Source organism: Lissotriton vulgaris, chromosome 8, assembly GCF_964263255.1.
Source record: "Lissotriton vulgaris chromosome 8, aLisVul1.2, whole genome shotgun sequence".
Lineage (NCBI taxonomy): Eukaryota > Metazoa > Chordata > Amphibia > Caudata > Salamandridae > Lissotriton > Lissotriton vulgaris.
The window spans coordinates 1,409,638,391-1,409,657,195 of record NC_141696.1 but is presented as its reverse complement, the minus strand read 5'-3'; the positions used below and the strand labels follow the sequence as shown (position 1 = coordinate 1,409,657,195).

The following is an 18,805-nucleotide window of genomic DNA, read 5'->3' as shown; positions in this document are numbered from 1 at the left end:
TACCAAAGTTAGCATTTGACCGCGAGGTTCATAATGCACTTAAGAGAATATGGGATAGCGTTATCATGGAACAGCTATTAGGACTTGGTTCCGTAAGCTGCAAACGGGCTCAGCTCATGACAGAGCACCATCTCACATAATTCCAAGCACTCTGCCTTCAGGATTGTTAAGGCCTGCCATAGGAGTGACTGATAGGAATATATGTGTCCATTTTAGGGTTAGATATAGAGATACTATATCTAAAGCAAAGGGTGATTACACCACTTTGCCCCAGCTGTCGTGCAGCCAGTTGTGTCAGATTTGGATGGCCAGCCATTGGTGGCATAATACATGCTGCAGCCCCTGGTAGGCTCTGGGTACACCTATGCCCTGGATACCTAAGGTATGCTGCACAGGGACTGACAAGGTGGCCCAGTACCAATTGGTAAATGCACCTAATGTACATGCTTGTCAATTTAGAGAGAGAACAGCTAGGCTGTGGGTCTGATTAGCAGGCCCACAGCCAGGGAAAGTCGTAAACCAGTGAAGCAAAAAGCAAAAATCGGGGGTGACCATAGGATTGCAGACCCTACTCTCCTACAACCTGGACACTAGGAGAGTCAATCTACCTATGAGCACCGAAATGCTCTCGTTACCTCACCCACGGGCTGTGGGTGCATAGGTGTGAAAGTGTGTTGGGTTTCTGCGTTGAAGTCAATGGAGCCTTGGAGAAAAGATGCTGCAGGCGACCAGGAGGAAGATGTCCGGAGTGATCCAAGGGCGGATTGGAGATGATGGAGACCTGAAAGCAGAGGGGACAGTGTTCAAAGTCACTAGCCAGTGACCGGAGTGGAACCAGGAAGGAACCAGATGATGTCGTCTCGATCAGGTGAAGAGGTTACGCTTGACTCTGCAGCCACGTGAACCAGGAGGCACCTTCGATGACCAGGATGGAGGCACGAGCTGTCTCACGCAGGCTCTCGCTGTTGGCGGTGTCTGTCCCAGGATCGGAGTCAACGGGCCTTAACAAATTCAACCCACGCGGCAAGTGAAGATGGCGTCTGATGCGGACCAGGAGGGTCCGGGGTACTTCTCCTTTGCAGGGAAGCAAGGGCCAGTCTGGAGCAACAAGACCAGCGGTGTTTCAAGATTTCGTCGTCTAGGAGGCCACTAGCCAGCCGGCAAGTGACCAGACAACTTGTCGAGTAGCAATCAAGCAGAAGGGCCCCACGCAGATCTCGTGGATGCTGGAGGGCTGGTCTTCGGTGCAGGAGCTGCTCGGGGCTGGGGCTTCTCAATCCCCAAAGCACTTTCTCGAGGGTGCCTCAGAGGTCGTGCTGGAAGCGAAGTGCAGTTCTTCAAAGGTGGCTGGTCCCACGTGTCTCGTCACACCCACGTGTCTCAGCTGTGCTGCAGATGTGGGTAGAGGTCGGAGAGGTCTGGGAGTCCGGGTCTCGTCGAGCTCTGAGGTCTGGTTCCGGCAGGAAGGACGACAAAGTTAACCGCTAGGACGCTTGATGGTGCCTGCTTGTGCAGGGTGGTCACTCCTTGGCCACAAGTCCAGAGTTTCTTCTTGTAAAGTTTCAATTCAGGATAATCTAATTTGGAATGGGACCAGCTCCTACCTTTATTCTGCTGAAGCGGGCTGTACTAGCGGCTAGGTTCCACCCATGGGTGTGGGACCAGGAAGGGGGGTGGTTACACCCCCTATCCTTTTGTCCGGTTTCGCGCCAGAGCTGGGGCTGGAGTGCCCCAGCAACTGGTTTGAACCGGGGTATGCACAAGGACACCTTGTGTGCCCCAGGCATGTCTCATTCCTTTCAGCCCTGCCTATCTGGATACACAAAGTCCTGTCTGGGGTGGTGCTGGCACCTCCCCAGGCAGGAAACCCTTGTCCAGGCCTCCCTTGCTGGAAGGACTCCCAGCAGCAGGAGGTCAGACTTGTGTCTGTGGCAGCAGCATCCATTTTGTGATGCTGAGGCTCGGGTTAACTTTAACTGGGGTTCTAGTTCTGTGCATGTTATGTCCCTCTAAAAGGGTGGAATGCTACCCCCGTCGCCAGAATTGGCGAGGGGGTGGAATTCCAATTCGTTTGAAACCTTACTCGACATGTTTTGATAAAGTCAAACCAGAGTTAGCATTTGACCGCGAGGTTCATAATGCACTTAAGAGTATATGGTATGACGCCATCAGGAAACAGCTAAAGGACATGGTTCCGAAAGCTGCAGACAGGCTCAGCTCATGCTAGAGCACCATCTCACACATAACCAAGCACTCTGCCTCCAGGATTGATAAGGCCTGCCACAGGAGTGACTTATAGGTTACTGTGTGTCCTTGTATGGGTTAGATTTAGCGATACTATATCTAAAGCAAAGGGTGATTACACCACCTTGCCCCAGATGAGTGATCAGCCAGTTGTGTCAAATAGTAAGGCCAGGCCAGGGGTGGCACAATACGTGCTGCAGCCCCTGGTAGGCCTTGGATGCATCTATGCCCTGGGTACCTAGGGTACACTGTACAGGGGCTCACAAGGTGATCCATGTTCCAATTGATATGTACCTAGAGTACATGGAGTCCATTTTAACAGAGGGAGCAGAGGGCCTTGGGTCCTGAATAGCAGGGTCCCAGGTCAACGAAGTCGAAAACCAGCTAAACTCTAGGCAAAAAGTTGGGGGTAACCATAGTCAGATGTCCACCTTCCTACAGTCGCCCCAGGCCCCGTCCCAGGACAACACCGTCCCCGGTCCTACTGTCGATTCGTGTCCAGCATCGGACCAGCGCTGATCAGCGCCGGTAGGAGATTTCTACTTCTATGACCCAGCCCCATCCTTTGGCCCTGAGTTTCAGGAGATGGCGGGGGGGATTGGGAGGGGTCTGAGGACCCTCTGGCACAGGAGTGTCAGTCTTATCTGGACTGGACAGGTGAGCTAGGGGAGGCCAGTCGTCTGGACACCTCGCCAGACACTGGTTTTGTCTCCCCTCCTACCGTGGCTACGGAGGAGGGGGCTGCCTATAGTGTGGTGCTGACGCGGGCGGCCAAGGCCTTGGGCCTGGTGCTCCCCGTCGCGGCCGTGAGGACTAACCTCCTCACTGAGGTCCTTAAACCGCAGGCAAGCTCGGCTGAGCATCTGCTGCTGTTTAATGAGGCCTTGTATGACGTTCTTCTGGGCACTTGGTACCAAGCCCGCTACAGGTCAGCCTGTAGATAGGGACGTGGCCAGACGCCACCGCCCGGCTCCAGGCGACCCTTGCTTCCTGTCCACCCACCCCACCCCTAAGAGCCTGGTCATCCAGGCCTCTAACTCCCAGACCGCATTCCCGACGGCTCCCCCCGAATGGGAATCCAAGAGGTATGAGCAATACGGGAAAAAGGTATTCTCCTCCCTGAGTTTGGGGTTGCGGTCAGTCAACGACGCGTGCCTCTTGGGTCGTTACACCCACTCTCTGTGGGATACAGTCGCGGACGTGCTGCCACAATGTCCGGAGGAGGCCCGGACTAAACTCGTCCAAGCCCTTGTGGAGGGTCGAGATGCAGCACGGTATTCCATCGATGTGTGCTGGATACCACGGACTCACTGGGCAGAGCGATGGCAACGACGCTGACGATTATTCGCCACGCCTGGTTGAGGTCCGCCAACTTTTCGGCTGATGTCCAAAACACCCTTATGGACATGCCGTTTGATGGCCGTCGCCTCTTTGGTGACAAGGCAGACCATGCGCTTTAGCGCTTTAAGGACTCCAGGGCTACTGCCAAGTCCTTGGGCCTCTCGGCCCCGCGCCAGCAAACGGCTACCTTTTGCTCCTTTCGTGGCCAAGGAAGGGGCGCCCCCACACGTCCTGCCAGCCACGGGCAGCAGACTACCATCCAGCGTGGTGGCGGAAGTGGAAACCGCCGTGGCGGCGGTCTGGGACAACGGCGAGGCCAGTCCACACCTACCCCTGCAGCATCTGCCTCAAAACCGTCCTAGTCTGAGCTTTCAGGCACATATGACGCCCGTGGAGGGCAGGGTTCGCCATCACCACCTCCACTGGCGCACTGTCACATCAGACAGGTCTGTGCTGCAAATTGTCCGAAAGGGCTACTCCCTCCCCTTTGAGGCGTCCCATCAGCCATGCCACCCCAGTACCACCGTGTGTCGGGGATCACTTGAAACTTCTACAAGAGAAAGTTACGGCCCTCTTGGCCAAGGGGGCCATCGAGCGCGTTCCTGGGCCAGACGTAGGGTGTGGTTGTTACTCCCACTACTTTCTGGTACCCAAGAATGGCAAAGGGGGCCTACGCCCTATCTTGGACCTGCGGAACGTCAACGGCTTCCTCCAGAACGAGAAGTTCAAGATGCTGACACTGGCTCAGGTCTTTGCTGCCCTGGACCTGGGAGACTGGATGGTAGCCTTAGACTTGCAGGACGCTTATTTTCATATCCCCGTCCTGCCGGCCCACCGGCGTTACCTGCGGTTCACGGTAGGCCAGGAGCACTTTCAGTTTACCGTGCTCCCACGGGTGTTCACGAAAGTGATGGCGGTGGTCGCAGCTCATCTGCGCAGGTTAGGGGTTTCAGTCTTCCCCTACCTCGACGACTGGTTGTTGAAGGCGGGCTCGCCCCAGACAGTCGTCAGCCACCTCCAGACTACTTCCGACCTCCTGCACCTGCTGGGGTTCTCCATCAATGTGCCGAATTCACACCTGTGTCCCTCTCAGAAGCTCCTATTCATTGGAGCCGTTCTAGACTCGGCACAGTTTCGGGTTTATCCTCCCGAACAGTGGATTCGGGATATTCAGGCTCTGATTCAGATCTTTCAGCCATTATCCCGAGTCTCGGTCAGGTTGACGCTGCGGCTTCTGGGGCTGATGTCTCCTGCATCCTTCTGGAGCATCACGCCAGGTGGCGGATGCGGGCTCTACAGTGGGACCTGAAGTTTCAGTGGGCCCAGCATCAGGGCAACTTGTCCGACCATGTCTTGATCTCGGAGGGCACTGCAAGACAGTTGCAGTGGTGGCTCACGGTCTGCGATTGGGTCAGCGGCAGATCCCTCTCCTACCCCAACCGGAGCACGTAGTTGTGACGGACGCGTCCATCCAGGGCTGGGGGGGCCACATGGGAGAGGCGGAGATCAGAGGGCTCTGGTCCCCGGCGGAGTCCCGGCTCCACATCAACATTCTGGAGCTGCGTGGGATACGGCTTGCACTGCAGGCATTCCTCCCCTCTGTCCGGGGGAGTGTAGTGCAGGTATTCACGGACAACACCACCGCCATGTGGTACTTCAACAAACAGGGCAAGGTGGGGTCATGGACCTATGCCAGGAGGCTATGCGCCTCTGGCAGTGGCTGGAACATCAGGGCTTGACCCTGGTGGTTCAACACCTGGCAGGTTCCCTGAACGCCAGGGCGGACGAACTCCACCGTCGGTGCATGATGGATCACGAATTGTGTCTGAACTCGGACGTGGCGCAAGGCCTCTTTCAGCAGTGGGGAGAGCCTTGGCTAGATCTATTCGTCACAGAAGAGAACGCGCAATGTCATCAGTTCTGCGCGTTGGAATTTCCAAGGCAGCACTCGCTCGGAGACGCTTTTCGTCGCGATTGGAGCTGCGGTCTGTTGTACGCCTTTCCACCTATACCACTTCTGCCCAGAGTGCTGAAGAAGATCAGACCGGGTCCAAGTTATCCTTGTGGCTCCGGACTGGGCACGAAGATACTGGTATCCCGAGCTACTCAGCATGTCTGTCGATCCCCCGATTCGTCTGCCTCTTCAGGAGGACCTTCTGTCGCAGCAGCAGGGGACAGTCCTCCACCCGAACCTGTCCAGTCTCCACCTCCATGAGCGGCGACAGTTGAGGTCATTTGACTTTCCTCCTGAAGTTTGTACTGTGATTCTGGCAGCCAGGCGTCCCTCCACAAAGTCGTTTACGCCTGCAGGTGGAACAGATTTGTGGCAGGGTGCACAGGAAAGGCTGTGGATCTACTCTGTCTCCCTTTCTGAGGTTCTCCTCTTTCTTCTTTCTCTTGCCCAGCAGGGCTCTGTTCTGGGCACTATCAAGGGCTACCTCTCTGCCGTTTCCGCCTTCTTAAGGTTCCCTGATCAGCCCTCTTTGTTCAAGTCCCCGATTGTAAATAGGTTCTTGAAGGGCATCACTTATATGTTCCCCCCCTGTTCCTTTCGTGATGCCCCAGTGGGACTTGAACCTGGTTCTGACTTACCTGATGTGCGCACCTTTTGATCCGCTTCATAACTGTCCTCTTCGTCTTCTTACCCTTAAGACTGCATTCCTGGTTGCTCTCAACCTCTGCCAGGAGAGTGAGTGAGCTCCAGGCTCTTTCCTCCAATCCTCCTTTCTTTTCTGTCCATCCGGACAAGGTTGTGTTGCGGACAAGACCCTCTTTCCTGCTCAAGGTAGTCACAGCCTTCCACATCGGGCAGTCCATCACCTTGCCCACCTTCTTTCTGCCTCCGCATCCCTTGAAAGAGGAAGAGAGGCTCCACCATCTGGACCCAAAACGTGCGCTCTCATACTATCTGGATCACACATGCCAGTTCCGGGTGGATGACAAACTCTTTGTTGGTTACGTGGGCGCTAAGAAGGGAGGGGCGGTGCACAAACGGACCATTTCCCGATGGGTCGTCTTGTGCATCAAGGCTTGTTATTCACTGGCTAAAAAGGAACCTCCTGTGGGGCTACGTGCCCATTCCACTTGGGCCACGGCGGATACTACTGCCCTGGGTCGGGGAGTCCTCTTGCAGGTCATCTGTCAGGCAGCTACTTGGGCCTCGCTGCACACGTTCGCAAGACACTACTGCCTGGACAGCCAAGTCCGGAGAGATGGCTTTTTCGGCCGTTCCGTTCTCCAGGACTTTCTGGTGTGATTATTGGTTCGCAGGCCCACCTCCGGATTAGTATTGCTGGGGTATCTATTCTAAGGTAAGGAATCTAATACTAACCTGTTTCTTTCAGATGCACAAGTTACTTACCTTCGGTAATGATATATCTGTAAGAAACAGTAGTTAGAATTAGATTCCTTACCGCCCCACTCATCCTCCCCATTCTGCGAACCGATATCTAGGGTTAAGGTCATCCCCTTTCAGGACCCTAGTTTCATGGCACCAGTGTTGGTTTTTATCATGGCTCTACGTTTCTGGAGCGGAAAAGCTGTGTATAAGAACTGACGCCAGCGCGCGAGGGCGGCGTCTAAGTACTTCCGCGACGTCATCCCGGCGCTGACGACGGATGTGGAGCCACAGACGACGCCTACCGATGCGCAGGGGTACTGCTACACAAAAATTTCCGGATCCAGACTGACGCCTGGGGATATTCTAAGGTAAGGAATCTAATACGAACTACTGTTTCTTACAGATATATCGTTACCGAAGGTAAGTAACTTGTGCTTCTAGACCACTGGATAGGGAATCCAAGAGGCTGGATAGTTGTGCCATCCTCTCCCAAGCGGTATCAGACGGGACTGGTAGTGGCACTGTTGTGATAGATGTCTGAACCGGCATTTATTACATTTGCTCAAATTAGCATGTTTTATTGGGCCAAATTTATTTTCACTTGTGTGTATGTGTGTGTAATATATATGTGTCTCAAATGCTCTTAAGTTCTGCACATTTTGAATTATCAAGTAATGCTCACCCCGTGCTTAGCTGAATATACTGTGTAACCGGAGTTCAGTGACCAGGTGTTCTGAATGTATTATTCACTGCATATTTGTTCACTTAATAAATTTTATAGCGATGATATGGATGTTTGCTGCTGGGTCCTTACCAGGGGAGAAATGTATGTCTCTGATTTGCTTAAAGTCACTTGATAGTTTGTCTATTTCCATTTTATTTAAATAGGAAGAGGTCCAAGCTTAGATATTCAGTCGCCTCCTAATATTGGTCTGCGTCGTAGTGGTCAAGTTGAGGGTGTGCGTCAAATGCACCAGAATGCCCCTCGAAGTCAGATGGCTACAGAGCGAGACCTGCAAGCTTGGCAACATAGAGTAGTTGTACCAGAACTACCGATCGGTATAAGCAGGTGCGTTTATTTCTTATCTTTATTACAATTTTTGTCTTACAATAACATAATATGCACAAGTACCCTTCTCTAATTGAAACTTTTTTCTCCACATACCTCATCTTTCAAGATTTCCTAGTTATTAGACTGGATCTTCATAATTATTTTACAGCTGTACTTCCCATCCAACACTAGATGACGTTGCTCCAGCGCCAACTGTAGAACCATCAATGCATCTGCTTTTTGGGATCCTGCACATCAGTAAAGGAACTGCCATACCAATGTCTGTTTCCTTTTTTACACGTGCCACAGACTCAAGGATCAGGCGCTTCCACCTTTTTCTCTCCTTAGTGTTTTTTGCTTTATTGTTTGTATCCGATAGTTTTCTAGCCACCGTTTCCTTTCCTTAAAATTATCCTCAGGCGTTAGACTGTATCCTGAATTATTTTAGTGAGCAGTAACTCTATGCATCGGTATGTGGCATCCTTCAGCTCTGCGTCGTCCGCTCAAGAAGTGACGTGCTCAGTGGCCTTATAGGCGACACCCCACGATACTGACGTCCATTCTTTTCTTTTCGCGCCAGTCAGTGCAGATCAAAAAAAGAGCTACCCCTTAGTAATTTTTTGTTTACATTTGTATCTTTTGTCGAATTCTTTGAGTTTTTTCCTCCTGGCGTGGCACAATGTCATCAAGAAAGGCCATTTTCAAGCCCTTCAGTTTACTGGATGAAGACCTGAAACTCAACACGTACAAGACTGGAGGGCTGATTTTTGGGAACAACAACACCCCGTAGAATGACACCTGGTGCCCCCCTCCTCCCAAACTCTGACCAACACCAGCAGACCACGCCTGCAATTTCGGCATCCTCCTGGACAGCAATCTCTACAGCCTCGCCTTCAGGCCCGGCTTCGGACACTTCTAAGGAGCCACGAGTTGCAAAATCGAAACCGAAAGAGAAAGCTTCGGTGTCTACGCAACCAAAAGCACTAGAGGCAAAATCGAAACCGAAAGTGCGTATTGCTTTGGTCGGCTCGAAGTCCTCTGAACTATCGGCACCCACGAAGCATAAAGGTGTTATCGACCCTGTGAGGTCGCTAAAGGGTGTCGAGCCGAAGACTGGGACACTGAAAAAACTGGTCAAGGACATCAACCCAAAAAAATCAGCGCCGAAGACCGTCGACACAGACAAAGGACTCTGAGCTCAGAAGGTTCTCGATCCTACGCGTCGACCAGACAAAGCTAAGAGCGGTACGAACCTCGAGTCCACGCCTGGCGGTGGCTCGAAGGAACCCGTCGAGTTGACGCAGCCGTCCGCCTCCTTCTCGAAGCAGGTGTCGGAATCGCTGAAGCGAATTAAGAAAAAGGATTCGGCTGTCGTACCAAAGGATACTCCACCACCAAAGCCTGCCAGTAAACCTCAAAAATCGCCGGCGCCCATCCAGTTCATGCTGCCACCGAAAGTGGTGCCTAAGGCCTTCGCCCCTAAGATGGCCGTCGAAGCGTCCAAGAAGGTGTCCACGGGGCCGAAGCCCACAACTGCGGTACTGGTCACAAAGCATCGACAACCCTCGCTTGAAGAGCAGTCGGAACAATTCATCGATGCCGACTCGGGTAGACTTTCAGTTTACAAACGAAAGATCGCCCCGAACAGCCCATGTCATATAGAATCCCATTAAAAAAGAAGAAGGATTCCACTACAACACCCGTTCTTGTCGAACCTATATCTCCACGTGGCCAAGACACTGCTCCGGTTTCGCCCACTTACTCGGATGTGGAGACGGGGGAAGGTGACGATGAGGAGTACAGCTATCCTGTAGACACTGATCCAGAAGATCACAATGAACCCTGGGCGGACGCTGCTGACCCAGGGGATCCACACACTGCCCCGGACACTCATGTGTATGCTGTGAAAACATCGCCTACTGAAGACTCGGCGGCGTTTAATGCACTTATTGAAAGGGCAGCCAAAAATCATGATGTCCAGCTCCATGCTGACCCTATTGAAGTGGATTTTCTGTTTGACACCTTTTCCACCTCAGAGAGAACCGTCAAGACGCTGCCAATGCTAAAGGGTGTCTTAAAGCATGCTGGGCACATATTTAAAGAGCCCACAAGGGCCAGGGTGATAAACCCCAGAATTGAAAAAAAGTACAAACCGGCGCCTGGGGACCCTACCTACATTAAGGGACAGTTGCCGTTGGACTCTCTGGTTGTTTCCAATGCCCGGAAGAGGGTGAACTCGCAAACAACGGGTGATGCTCCTCCCCCTGACAAAGATTCTAAAGTGCTACAAGCATCAGGGAAAAGGGTGGCAGCTCAAGCGGCCAATATCTGGTGCATTTCAAACACTCAGGCACTCTTAGCCAGATATGACAGGGCCCATTACGATACACTTGAGACCCTGTTACAATACTTGCCAGATGAATATAAGGAGGCAGCAGAGATGCTCATACAAGAAGGAAAGCTCATATCAAATGCTTCTATCAAGTGTGCACTGGACGCAGCAGACACCGCGGCCAGAGCCAATAACACAAGTGTGATGTTGAGGCGACATGCCTGGCTCAGAATCTCCGGGTTCAAGCCAGAGATACAGACCACCATACTAAATCAGCCTGTAAACCCTGATCATTTATTTGGCCCAGCGGTGGACACCACCTTGGAAAAAATCAAAAAGGACACTGAAACTGCAAAGTCTATGGGGGCTCTCCAGTCGCAGCAGTTCAGGGGTGGTTCTTTTCGTCGCTAAAACAATAGAGGAGTTTCCAGAGGCCAGCTGTCCCAGCAAACACAGTACAATAAAGGTGGCGCGCAAACCACATACACCAAACAAAGTAGAGGTGGCTATCGTAGAAACAGCGCCAAGGGCAGAGGTCGTGGAAACAACAGCTCCAGATCCTCCGCCACTAACAAACAGTGACGCCTTGTCACTACCCCCCGACCATACAACACCGGTCGGGGGGAGACTACAACAGTTCCTGCCGGTCTGGAAACCCATCACCACAGACAGGTGGGTCAGGAAGCTTATCCAGTACTGTTATTGTCCGGAGTTAACATCCACTCCACCCAACATACCCCCAAGACACCGTCCTATGTCCACAGAGCATTTGCTCTTATTGCAGCAGGAGGTACTCGTCATGCTGCAAAAAGGAGCAATCAAACTCGTGCCTGTGGAAGGAAAAGGTACAGGAGTGTACTCACTGTACTTCTTAATTCCGAAAAAGGACGGGTCCCTCAGACCCATACTGGACCTCAGACCCCTAAACCAGTACATTCTATCAGAACACTTTCACATGCTAACACTGCAGCAGGTCCTACTGTTGCTCAGTCAGGGAGATTTCCTCGCAACATTAAATCTGAAGGATGCATACTTTCATATTCCGCTACACCCGTCACACAGAAAATACCTCAGATTCACCATTCTGAATCAGCATTACCAATTCAAGGTCCTCCCTTTCGGAGTCACGACGGCACCCAGGGTGTTTACAAAGTGCCTGGCGACAGTGGCTGCACACCTACGGAGACAGAATATTCACGTCTACCCTTATCTGGACGACTGGCTTATCCAAGCAAAGTCGGCCAAGCAGTGTGCCGTCCACATGTCACACACCATTCACCTTCTTCACAATCTGGGATTCTCACTGAATTACCCAAAGTCCAACTTTCAGCCCGCCCACGTACAACAGTATCTGGGCGCGACAATAGCCACTCTGGCAGCCAAAGCACAGCCAAATTCAGTGAGGATCAACGGCATTCAATTGCTGATGCAAAAATTCAGACCTCAACACTCGCTTCCGGCACGAGTGTTCATGCAGTTGATAGGCATGATGGCCTCCTGCATCTTCATAGTCCCGCATGCGAGACTACATATGCGTCCGCTTCAGGAGTGCTTAGCACGTCGGTGGAATCAGGCTCACGAACAGTTGAAAGACCTAGTGTTGGTAACCGGTCGTGCATACAACTCTCTGCATTGGTGGAATCCACAAAACCTTTGCAGGGGACGACCGTTCCGGGAGCCTGTGCCACAGATCATTCTGACAACGGACGCATCTCTCCAGGGATGGGGAGCTCATGTACTCCACTACACAGTGCAGGGACTATGGACAACGCAGCAAAAGAAGATGCACATCAACCTTCTAGAACTGATGGCTGTCTTCATGGCATCGGTGCAACAAGGTCGTGGTGATCCGGACGGACAACATGACGGCCATGTACTACATTCAGAAGCAGGGAGGTACACAATCTCCACAGTTGTCTCATCTGGCTCAGAGCATGTGTAAGTGGGCCATTCAGAGGAACATCTTCCTCATGGCGGAACACCTCCCAGGCAAAGACAATCAGATGGCGGACATACTCAGCAGGTACAGACACCAAATGTACGAGTGGGAGATACATCCATCAGTAATCCACCCGTACTTCCAGCAGTGGGGTCATCCAGAGATAGACCTGTTTGGCACAAAGGAAAACGCCAAATGCCAAAGCTTTGCCGCCAGGTTCCCACACCCACAGTCGCAGGGCAATGCGATATGGATGAACTGGTCAGGCATATTTGCGTACGCTTTTCCCCCAGTACCTCTAATACCGCTGGTGGCACGCAAGCTGAAGCAACACTTGATGACTCTCATCCTGGTTGCTCCGACGTGGGCACGCCAACCATGGTACACCACGTTTGAACTATCCGTGGTACCGCATCAAAGGCTGCACCTCACACCCAGGCTTTTGACGCAGAGCCATGGCGATATTCAGCACCCGGATCCGCAACAGCTCAACCTAGCGATCTGGCTCCTGAGGTCTTAGAATTTGACTACCTCAACTTGCCTCCCGACTGTATGGATATCATAAGAGAGGCAAGGAGGCCCACCACCAGAGCATGCTATGCGGCCAAATGGAAGCGGGTTGTCATTTATTGTGCAGACCACAACATCAACCCGCTAAACGCGTCTACTCACAACATCATTTGTTATCTGTTACATCTATACAAATGCAATCTGGCCTATGCTTCCATTCGTATATATTTGTCCGCAATAGCAGCTTATCTACAAAACAGGCAGCATCTCTCACTTTTCAGAGTGCCTGCCATCAAAGCTTTTCTCGAAGGACTCAACCGAGTCATTCCTCCCCACACCCCACCGGCTCCTGAATGGAACCTAAATGTGGTCCTCACCAGACTAATGGGTCCACCTTTTGAGCCTCTACATTCATGCGAGATTCAGTTCTTAACATGGAAAGTGGCTTTCCTGATAGCGATTACATCGCTGCGACGCTTTAGTGAACTCCAGGCACTAACTATCCAAGAGACATTCATACAAATTCACTCCAACAGGGTGGTGCTTCGCACTAACCCTAGGTTTCTTTCTAAGGTGGTTTCACAGTTCCATATCAATCAGACTATATAACTGCCTGTGTTCTTCCAAAATCCTGAGTCAGTGGCGGAGAGAATGCTCCACACACTAGACGTCAAGAGAGCCTTAATGTACTACATTGATAGGACCAAACATTTTCGGAAAACAAAACAACTATTTGTTGCCTTTTCACCACAACACAAAGGCAACCCCATCTCCAAAGCAGGTATAGCCAGGTGGATCGTTAAGTGCATTCAAATTTGCTATCAAAAAGCCAAGCGCACTTTAATGGTCCCCCCACGGGCCCACTCCACCCGAAAGTTGGGGGCCTCCATGGCTTTCCTTGGAAATATTTCTTTAGAAGACATATGTAGAGCAGCCACATGGTCTACCACACACACATTTGCAAAACACTACTGTGTAGATGTGCACTCCAAACAGCAGGCAGCTGTAGGGCAGGCTGTTCTAAAAACACTTTTTCAAACTGCTGCAGCTGGCACAGGCGGCTGCCGCTAATGGAGTGACTGCTATGTATTCTATGCACAGATATGAATTCAGCAGCCCACATGCCTCGAACCGAATATGCTACTTACCAGTATGCATCTGTTCTTGGCATGTAGGGCTGCTGACATTCATATCGCCCGCCCTCCTCCCCGGCGCCTTTATCGGCTGCAGCACTCAGAATCACTCTTAGCATGGTCATCACTCACGGTGTTGCACTCCATCTTTGCCACAATGGCTAAAAACAATCTGGGGATGGAGTCTATGCCCATGCGCACTGTAGTCCAGGGGAGGAGCCACCTATCTTGTGATACTTCGAAGACTCTTCCAGGACAACAATGTGCAATCATCCGGACCCAACACTAGGCTGCGATCTATGTACAGATATGAATGTCAGCAGCCCTACATGCCAAGAACAGAGGCATTCTGGTAAGTAGCATATTCGTTTTGCCTCGTGTTTAGCTGGTTTTCGACTTAGTTGGCCTGGGATCCTGCTAATCAGGGCCCCAGGCTATGTGCTCTCACTGTAAAATGGACTCTATGTACTTTAGATACATCTCCAATTGGATATTGAGTCACCGTATGAGCCCCTGTATAGTGTACCATAGGTACCCAGGGCATAGGTGCATCCAAGGCCTACCAGGGGCTGCAGCATGTATTATGCCACCCCTGGCTGGCCATCCACATTGACACAACTGGCTGATCACTCAGCTGGGGCAAGGTCGTGTAATCACCCCTTGCTTAGGTATAGTATCCCTATACCTACCATTACATATAAACATATAGACACATATATACCTATAAGTCACTCCTTTGGCAGTCCTTAACAATCCTGAAGGCAGAGTGCTTGATTTTATGTGAGATGGTGTTCTAGCATGAGCTGAGCCTGTCTGCATCTTTCGGAACCATGTCCTTATAGCTGTTCTATGATATAGCCATACCATATACTCTTAAGTGCATTATAATCCTCGCAGTTAATGCTAACTTTGGTTTGGCTTTATCGAAACATGTTGTGTAAGGTGTCATACGCTTTGGAATACTACCTCCTCGCCAGTTCTGGCGACGGGGGTAGCATTCCACTCTTCTAGAGGGAGAAGACATGTTGTTGCTGACTATCCCGGTTAAAGTTAACCAGAGCCCCAGCATCACAAAATTGACGCTGCTGCCACCGACAAAAAACTGACCTCCTGCAGTTGGGAGCTCTTCCAGCGAGGGAGGCCTGGACAGTAGGTTTCCTGCCTTGGGAGCTGCTAGCACCTCCCCAGACAGGCTATTGTGTATTGGGGCAGGGTGGGTTGAATGAAATGAGACACTGCCTGGAGCACACAAGGTGCTCCATGCATAGCCCGGTTCAAACCAGTTGCTAGGGCACTCCAGCCCCAGCTCTGGTGCGAAACTCGACAAAAGGAAAGAGGTGTAACCACCCCCTTCCCTGGTCCCACCCATAGGAGGGACCTAGCAGGTAATCCAGCCCCTTTAATTCGTATAAAGCTAGGAGCAGAGTCTAGAGACTTTAGATTGTCCTGAACTGAAACTCTGAAACGAAACTCCGGACTTTCGGCATTCTACTGCAACTAGAAGACTGAAGAATCTCCCTTGTGGTCAAGGAGTGACCACCCTGTGCAAACAGGCACCACCTAGCGAATTGCTGGTTAGTTTTGTCGACGCTCCCAAAGGATCCCGATAACCCTGCTTCACAGGACTGGACTTCCAGACTTCTCCGACCCCGACACACACCTCCAGCAAAGCTGAGACCCGTGGCGGACACGAGAGACGTGGGCCCAGACACCTGGCCATTTTGCTCATTGCTAAACTGTGCAGCTTCTGAGGCATCCCCGAAGTTGTGCATTATGACTTGAGAAGCCCCAACCCCAAGTCGTAAGTGCACCGAAGCTCAGCCCTCCACACTCCACGAGTGCTGCGTGGGGCCTGCTCTTGCATGTCCTCTCGAGGAGTCTTCGCGGTTGCTAGCCCGCTGGCTAGTGGCCATCTTGAAGACTCCATTTTGAAACAACGCTGCTTGCCTGGTTGCTCTGGGTTTGCTCTTGCTTTCCTGTAAAGGGGAAGCTCCACAGACCTTGCTGGTCTGTACAAAAAGCCGATCTTCACTTCCTCCGTGGGTTGCCTTTGCCAAGGCTTGTTGACTCCAATCCGGAATCCGACACCGCCAACAGCGAGAGCCTTCGTGGGACAGTCCATATCCAGCTCCTGGTCGTCGTCGATGCCTCCTGGTCCACGTGGCTGCAGAGACAAGCTTCACTTCTTCACCTGTTTGCAGCTCGAGATCGCCTGGTTCCTTCCTGGTTCCTTCCTGGTCACTGGCGAGTGACCCAGATTCTGTCCCCTTTGCTTTCAGGTTCTTCACGTCTCCGATACACCCTTAGATCCACCCGGACATCTTCCTCCTGGTCGCCTGCAGCATGTTCTTGCAGCTCTCCATAGGAATCGACGACGAAACCCGACACAACTTCACACTAATGCACTCGGCTTCCCTGGGTGAGGTAACTCAAGTACTCCGGTGCTCCCATGGGTAATAACTATCCAAGTGTCCTGTTCTAACTGGGTTTCCCCGCAAGTCCACCCGGACTGTCTGAAATCAACTAGGTTCTAACTTTTATGTTCCCATTGAAAGTCTATGAGAACCCGCGTGTGTGTTTAGACACTGCACACGCATCCTGTGAGACTCCTACTTCATAACCTGTGGTTGTTCAGTGTAGTCCCAGCGATCCCGAGGCCCTAGTCGCCGCTGGTCGACCTAACGGCCCCTCCGCCGGCGTCGACTCCTAGGATGTCGCCCCTGACAACGTCGTCCCAGATCCCCCCTCCATCCGGTTCTGGCTTCGGACCGGCTTCGATCGACACCACATTCGGCGCCGAGAGAAGAGCAATACTTCTATGATCCGGCCCCATCATTTGAACCTGAGTACCAGGAGATGGAGGACGAGGTGGATTGGGAGGAGTCTGAGGACCCTCTGGCACGGGAGTGCCAGTCTTTTCAGGACTGGGCAGGTGAACTAGTGGAGGCCAGTGGTTTGGACACTACGCCCAACACTGGATTTGTCTTCCCTCCTGCCGTGGCTACGGGGGAGGGGGCTGGCTACAGTGTGGTGTTGAGGAGGGCAGCCAAGGCCTTCTCTCTTGAGCTCCCTGTCGCGGCCGTGAGGACTAACCTCCTCACTGAGGTCCTCAAACCGCAGGTAAGCTCTTCGGAGCCTCTACTGCCATTCAATGAGGACTTAACTGACGCTCTGTTGGGCACCTGGTCCAGGCCCGCTACAGGTCCCCCTGTAGATAGGGGGCCCGGCCCTGGGCGACCCTTGTTTCCTGTCCACCCACCCCACCCCCGAGAGCCTGGTTGTCTAGGCCTCCAATTCCAAGACCGCATTCCCGACAGCTCCCCCGGATCGGGAATCCAAAAGGTATGAACAGTACAGAAAAAATGTTTTCCTCACTTAGTTTGGGGTTCCGGTCAGTCAACACCACTTGCCTTCTGGGCCGTTATACCCACTCTCTGTGGGACACGGTCGCGGACGTTCCGCCACAATGCCCAAAGTAGGCCCGGGTTAAACTCGCTCAAGCCCTTGCTGAGGGGCGAGATGCGGCACGGTATTCTATTCGATGTGGGCTGGATAGCACGGACTCGCTAGGCAGGGCGATTGCAACGAGGGTGGCGGTGCGCCGCCAAGCCTGGATGAGGTCCGCCAATTTTTCGGCTGATGTCCAGAACACCCTTATGGTTATGCTTTTTGATGGCCGTCGCCTCCTTGGCATGAGCGCTTCAAGGACTCCTGGACTCCAGGGCTATGGCCAAGAACTTGGGCCTGTCGGCCCCGCTCCATCAAACAGCTGCCTTTCGCTCCTTTCATGGCCAAGGAAGGGGCACCCCCACACGTCTTGCCAGCCATGGGACGCAGACTAACATCCAGCGTGGTGGCGGACTTGGTAACCACCGTGGCGGTGCCAGGCGACAACGGCAAAGCCAATCCACATCCACCCCCGCAGCATCCGCCTCAAAGCCCTCCTAGAACGAGCTTTCAGGCCCATTTAAAGCCAGTGGGGGCAGGATTCGCCATCACCTCCTCCACTGGCGTGACATCACATCGGACAGATGGGTGCTGCAAATCGTCCGAAGGGGCTACTCCCTCCCCTTCGAGACGACCCCTCCAGCCATGCCACCGCAATACCATAGCGTGTCGGGGGATGACTTGCAACTTCTGCAAGAGGAAGTTAGGGCCCTATTGGCCAAGAGGGCCATCAAGTGCGTTCCTGGGCCAGAAGTAGGGTGTGGTTGTTACTCCCACTACTTTCTGGTTCCCAAGAAGGGCAAAGGGTGCCTACGCCCTGTCTTTGACCTGCGGAACATCAACAGCTTCCTCCGGAAGGAGAAGTTCAAGATACTGACTTTGGCTCAGGTCTTAGCTTCCCTAGACCCGGGAGACTGGATGGTAGTGTTGGACTTGCAGGAAGTTTATTTTCACATCCCTGTCCTGCCGGCCCACCGGCGCTACCTGCGGTTCACGGTAGGCCACGAGTACTTTCAGTTTACTGTGCTCCCCTTCGGCCTTACCTGCGCCCTTCAGGTGTTCACGAAAGTGATGGCGGTGGTCGCAACTCATCTGCGCAGATTAGGGGTGTCAGTCTTCCCTTATCTCAACGACTGGTTGTTGAAGGAGGGCTCGCCCCAGATAGTCGTCAGCCACCTCCAGACTACGGCCAACCTCCTGCACCTGCTGGGGTTCTCCATTACTGTGCCGAAGTCACACATGTGCCCCTCTCAGAAGCTCCTCTTCATCGGAGCGGTTCTAGACTCGGCGCAGTTTCGGGTTTATCCTCCCGAACAGCGGGTTCAGGATATTCAGACTGATTCCGATCTTTCAGCCTTTATCCCGAGTCTCGGTCAGGTTGACGCTGCGGCTTCTGGGGCTGATGGCCTCCTGCATCCTTCTGGTGCATCACGCCAGGTGGCGGATGCGGGCTCTGCAGTGGGACCTG

The 18,805-nt window shown here is 52.6% G+C and overlaps 1 protein-coding gene across 1 annotated transcript in view; it reads left to right on the top strand.

The window, feature by feature from the left end:
- The window catches only part of BRWD1 (bromodomain and WD repeat domain containing 1), a 2,503,800-nt gene that overhangs the window by 764,839 nt on the left and 1,720,156 nt on the right, over window positions 1-18,805 (top strand). Inside the window, exon 19 of the mRNA XM_086935423.1 lies at window positions 7,814-7,994. Within this exon, the coding sequence (XP_086791549.1) occupies window positions 7,814-7,994 (181 nt within the window). The remainder of the gene's footprint in view (window positions 1-7,813; window positions 7,995-18,805) is intronic.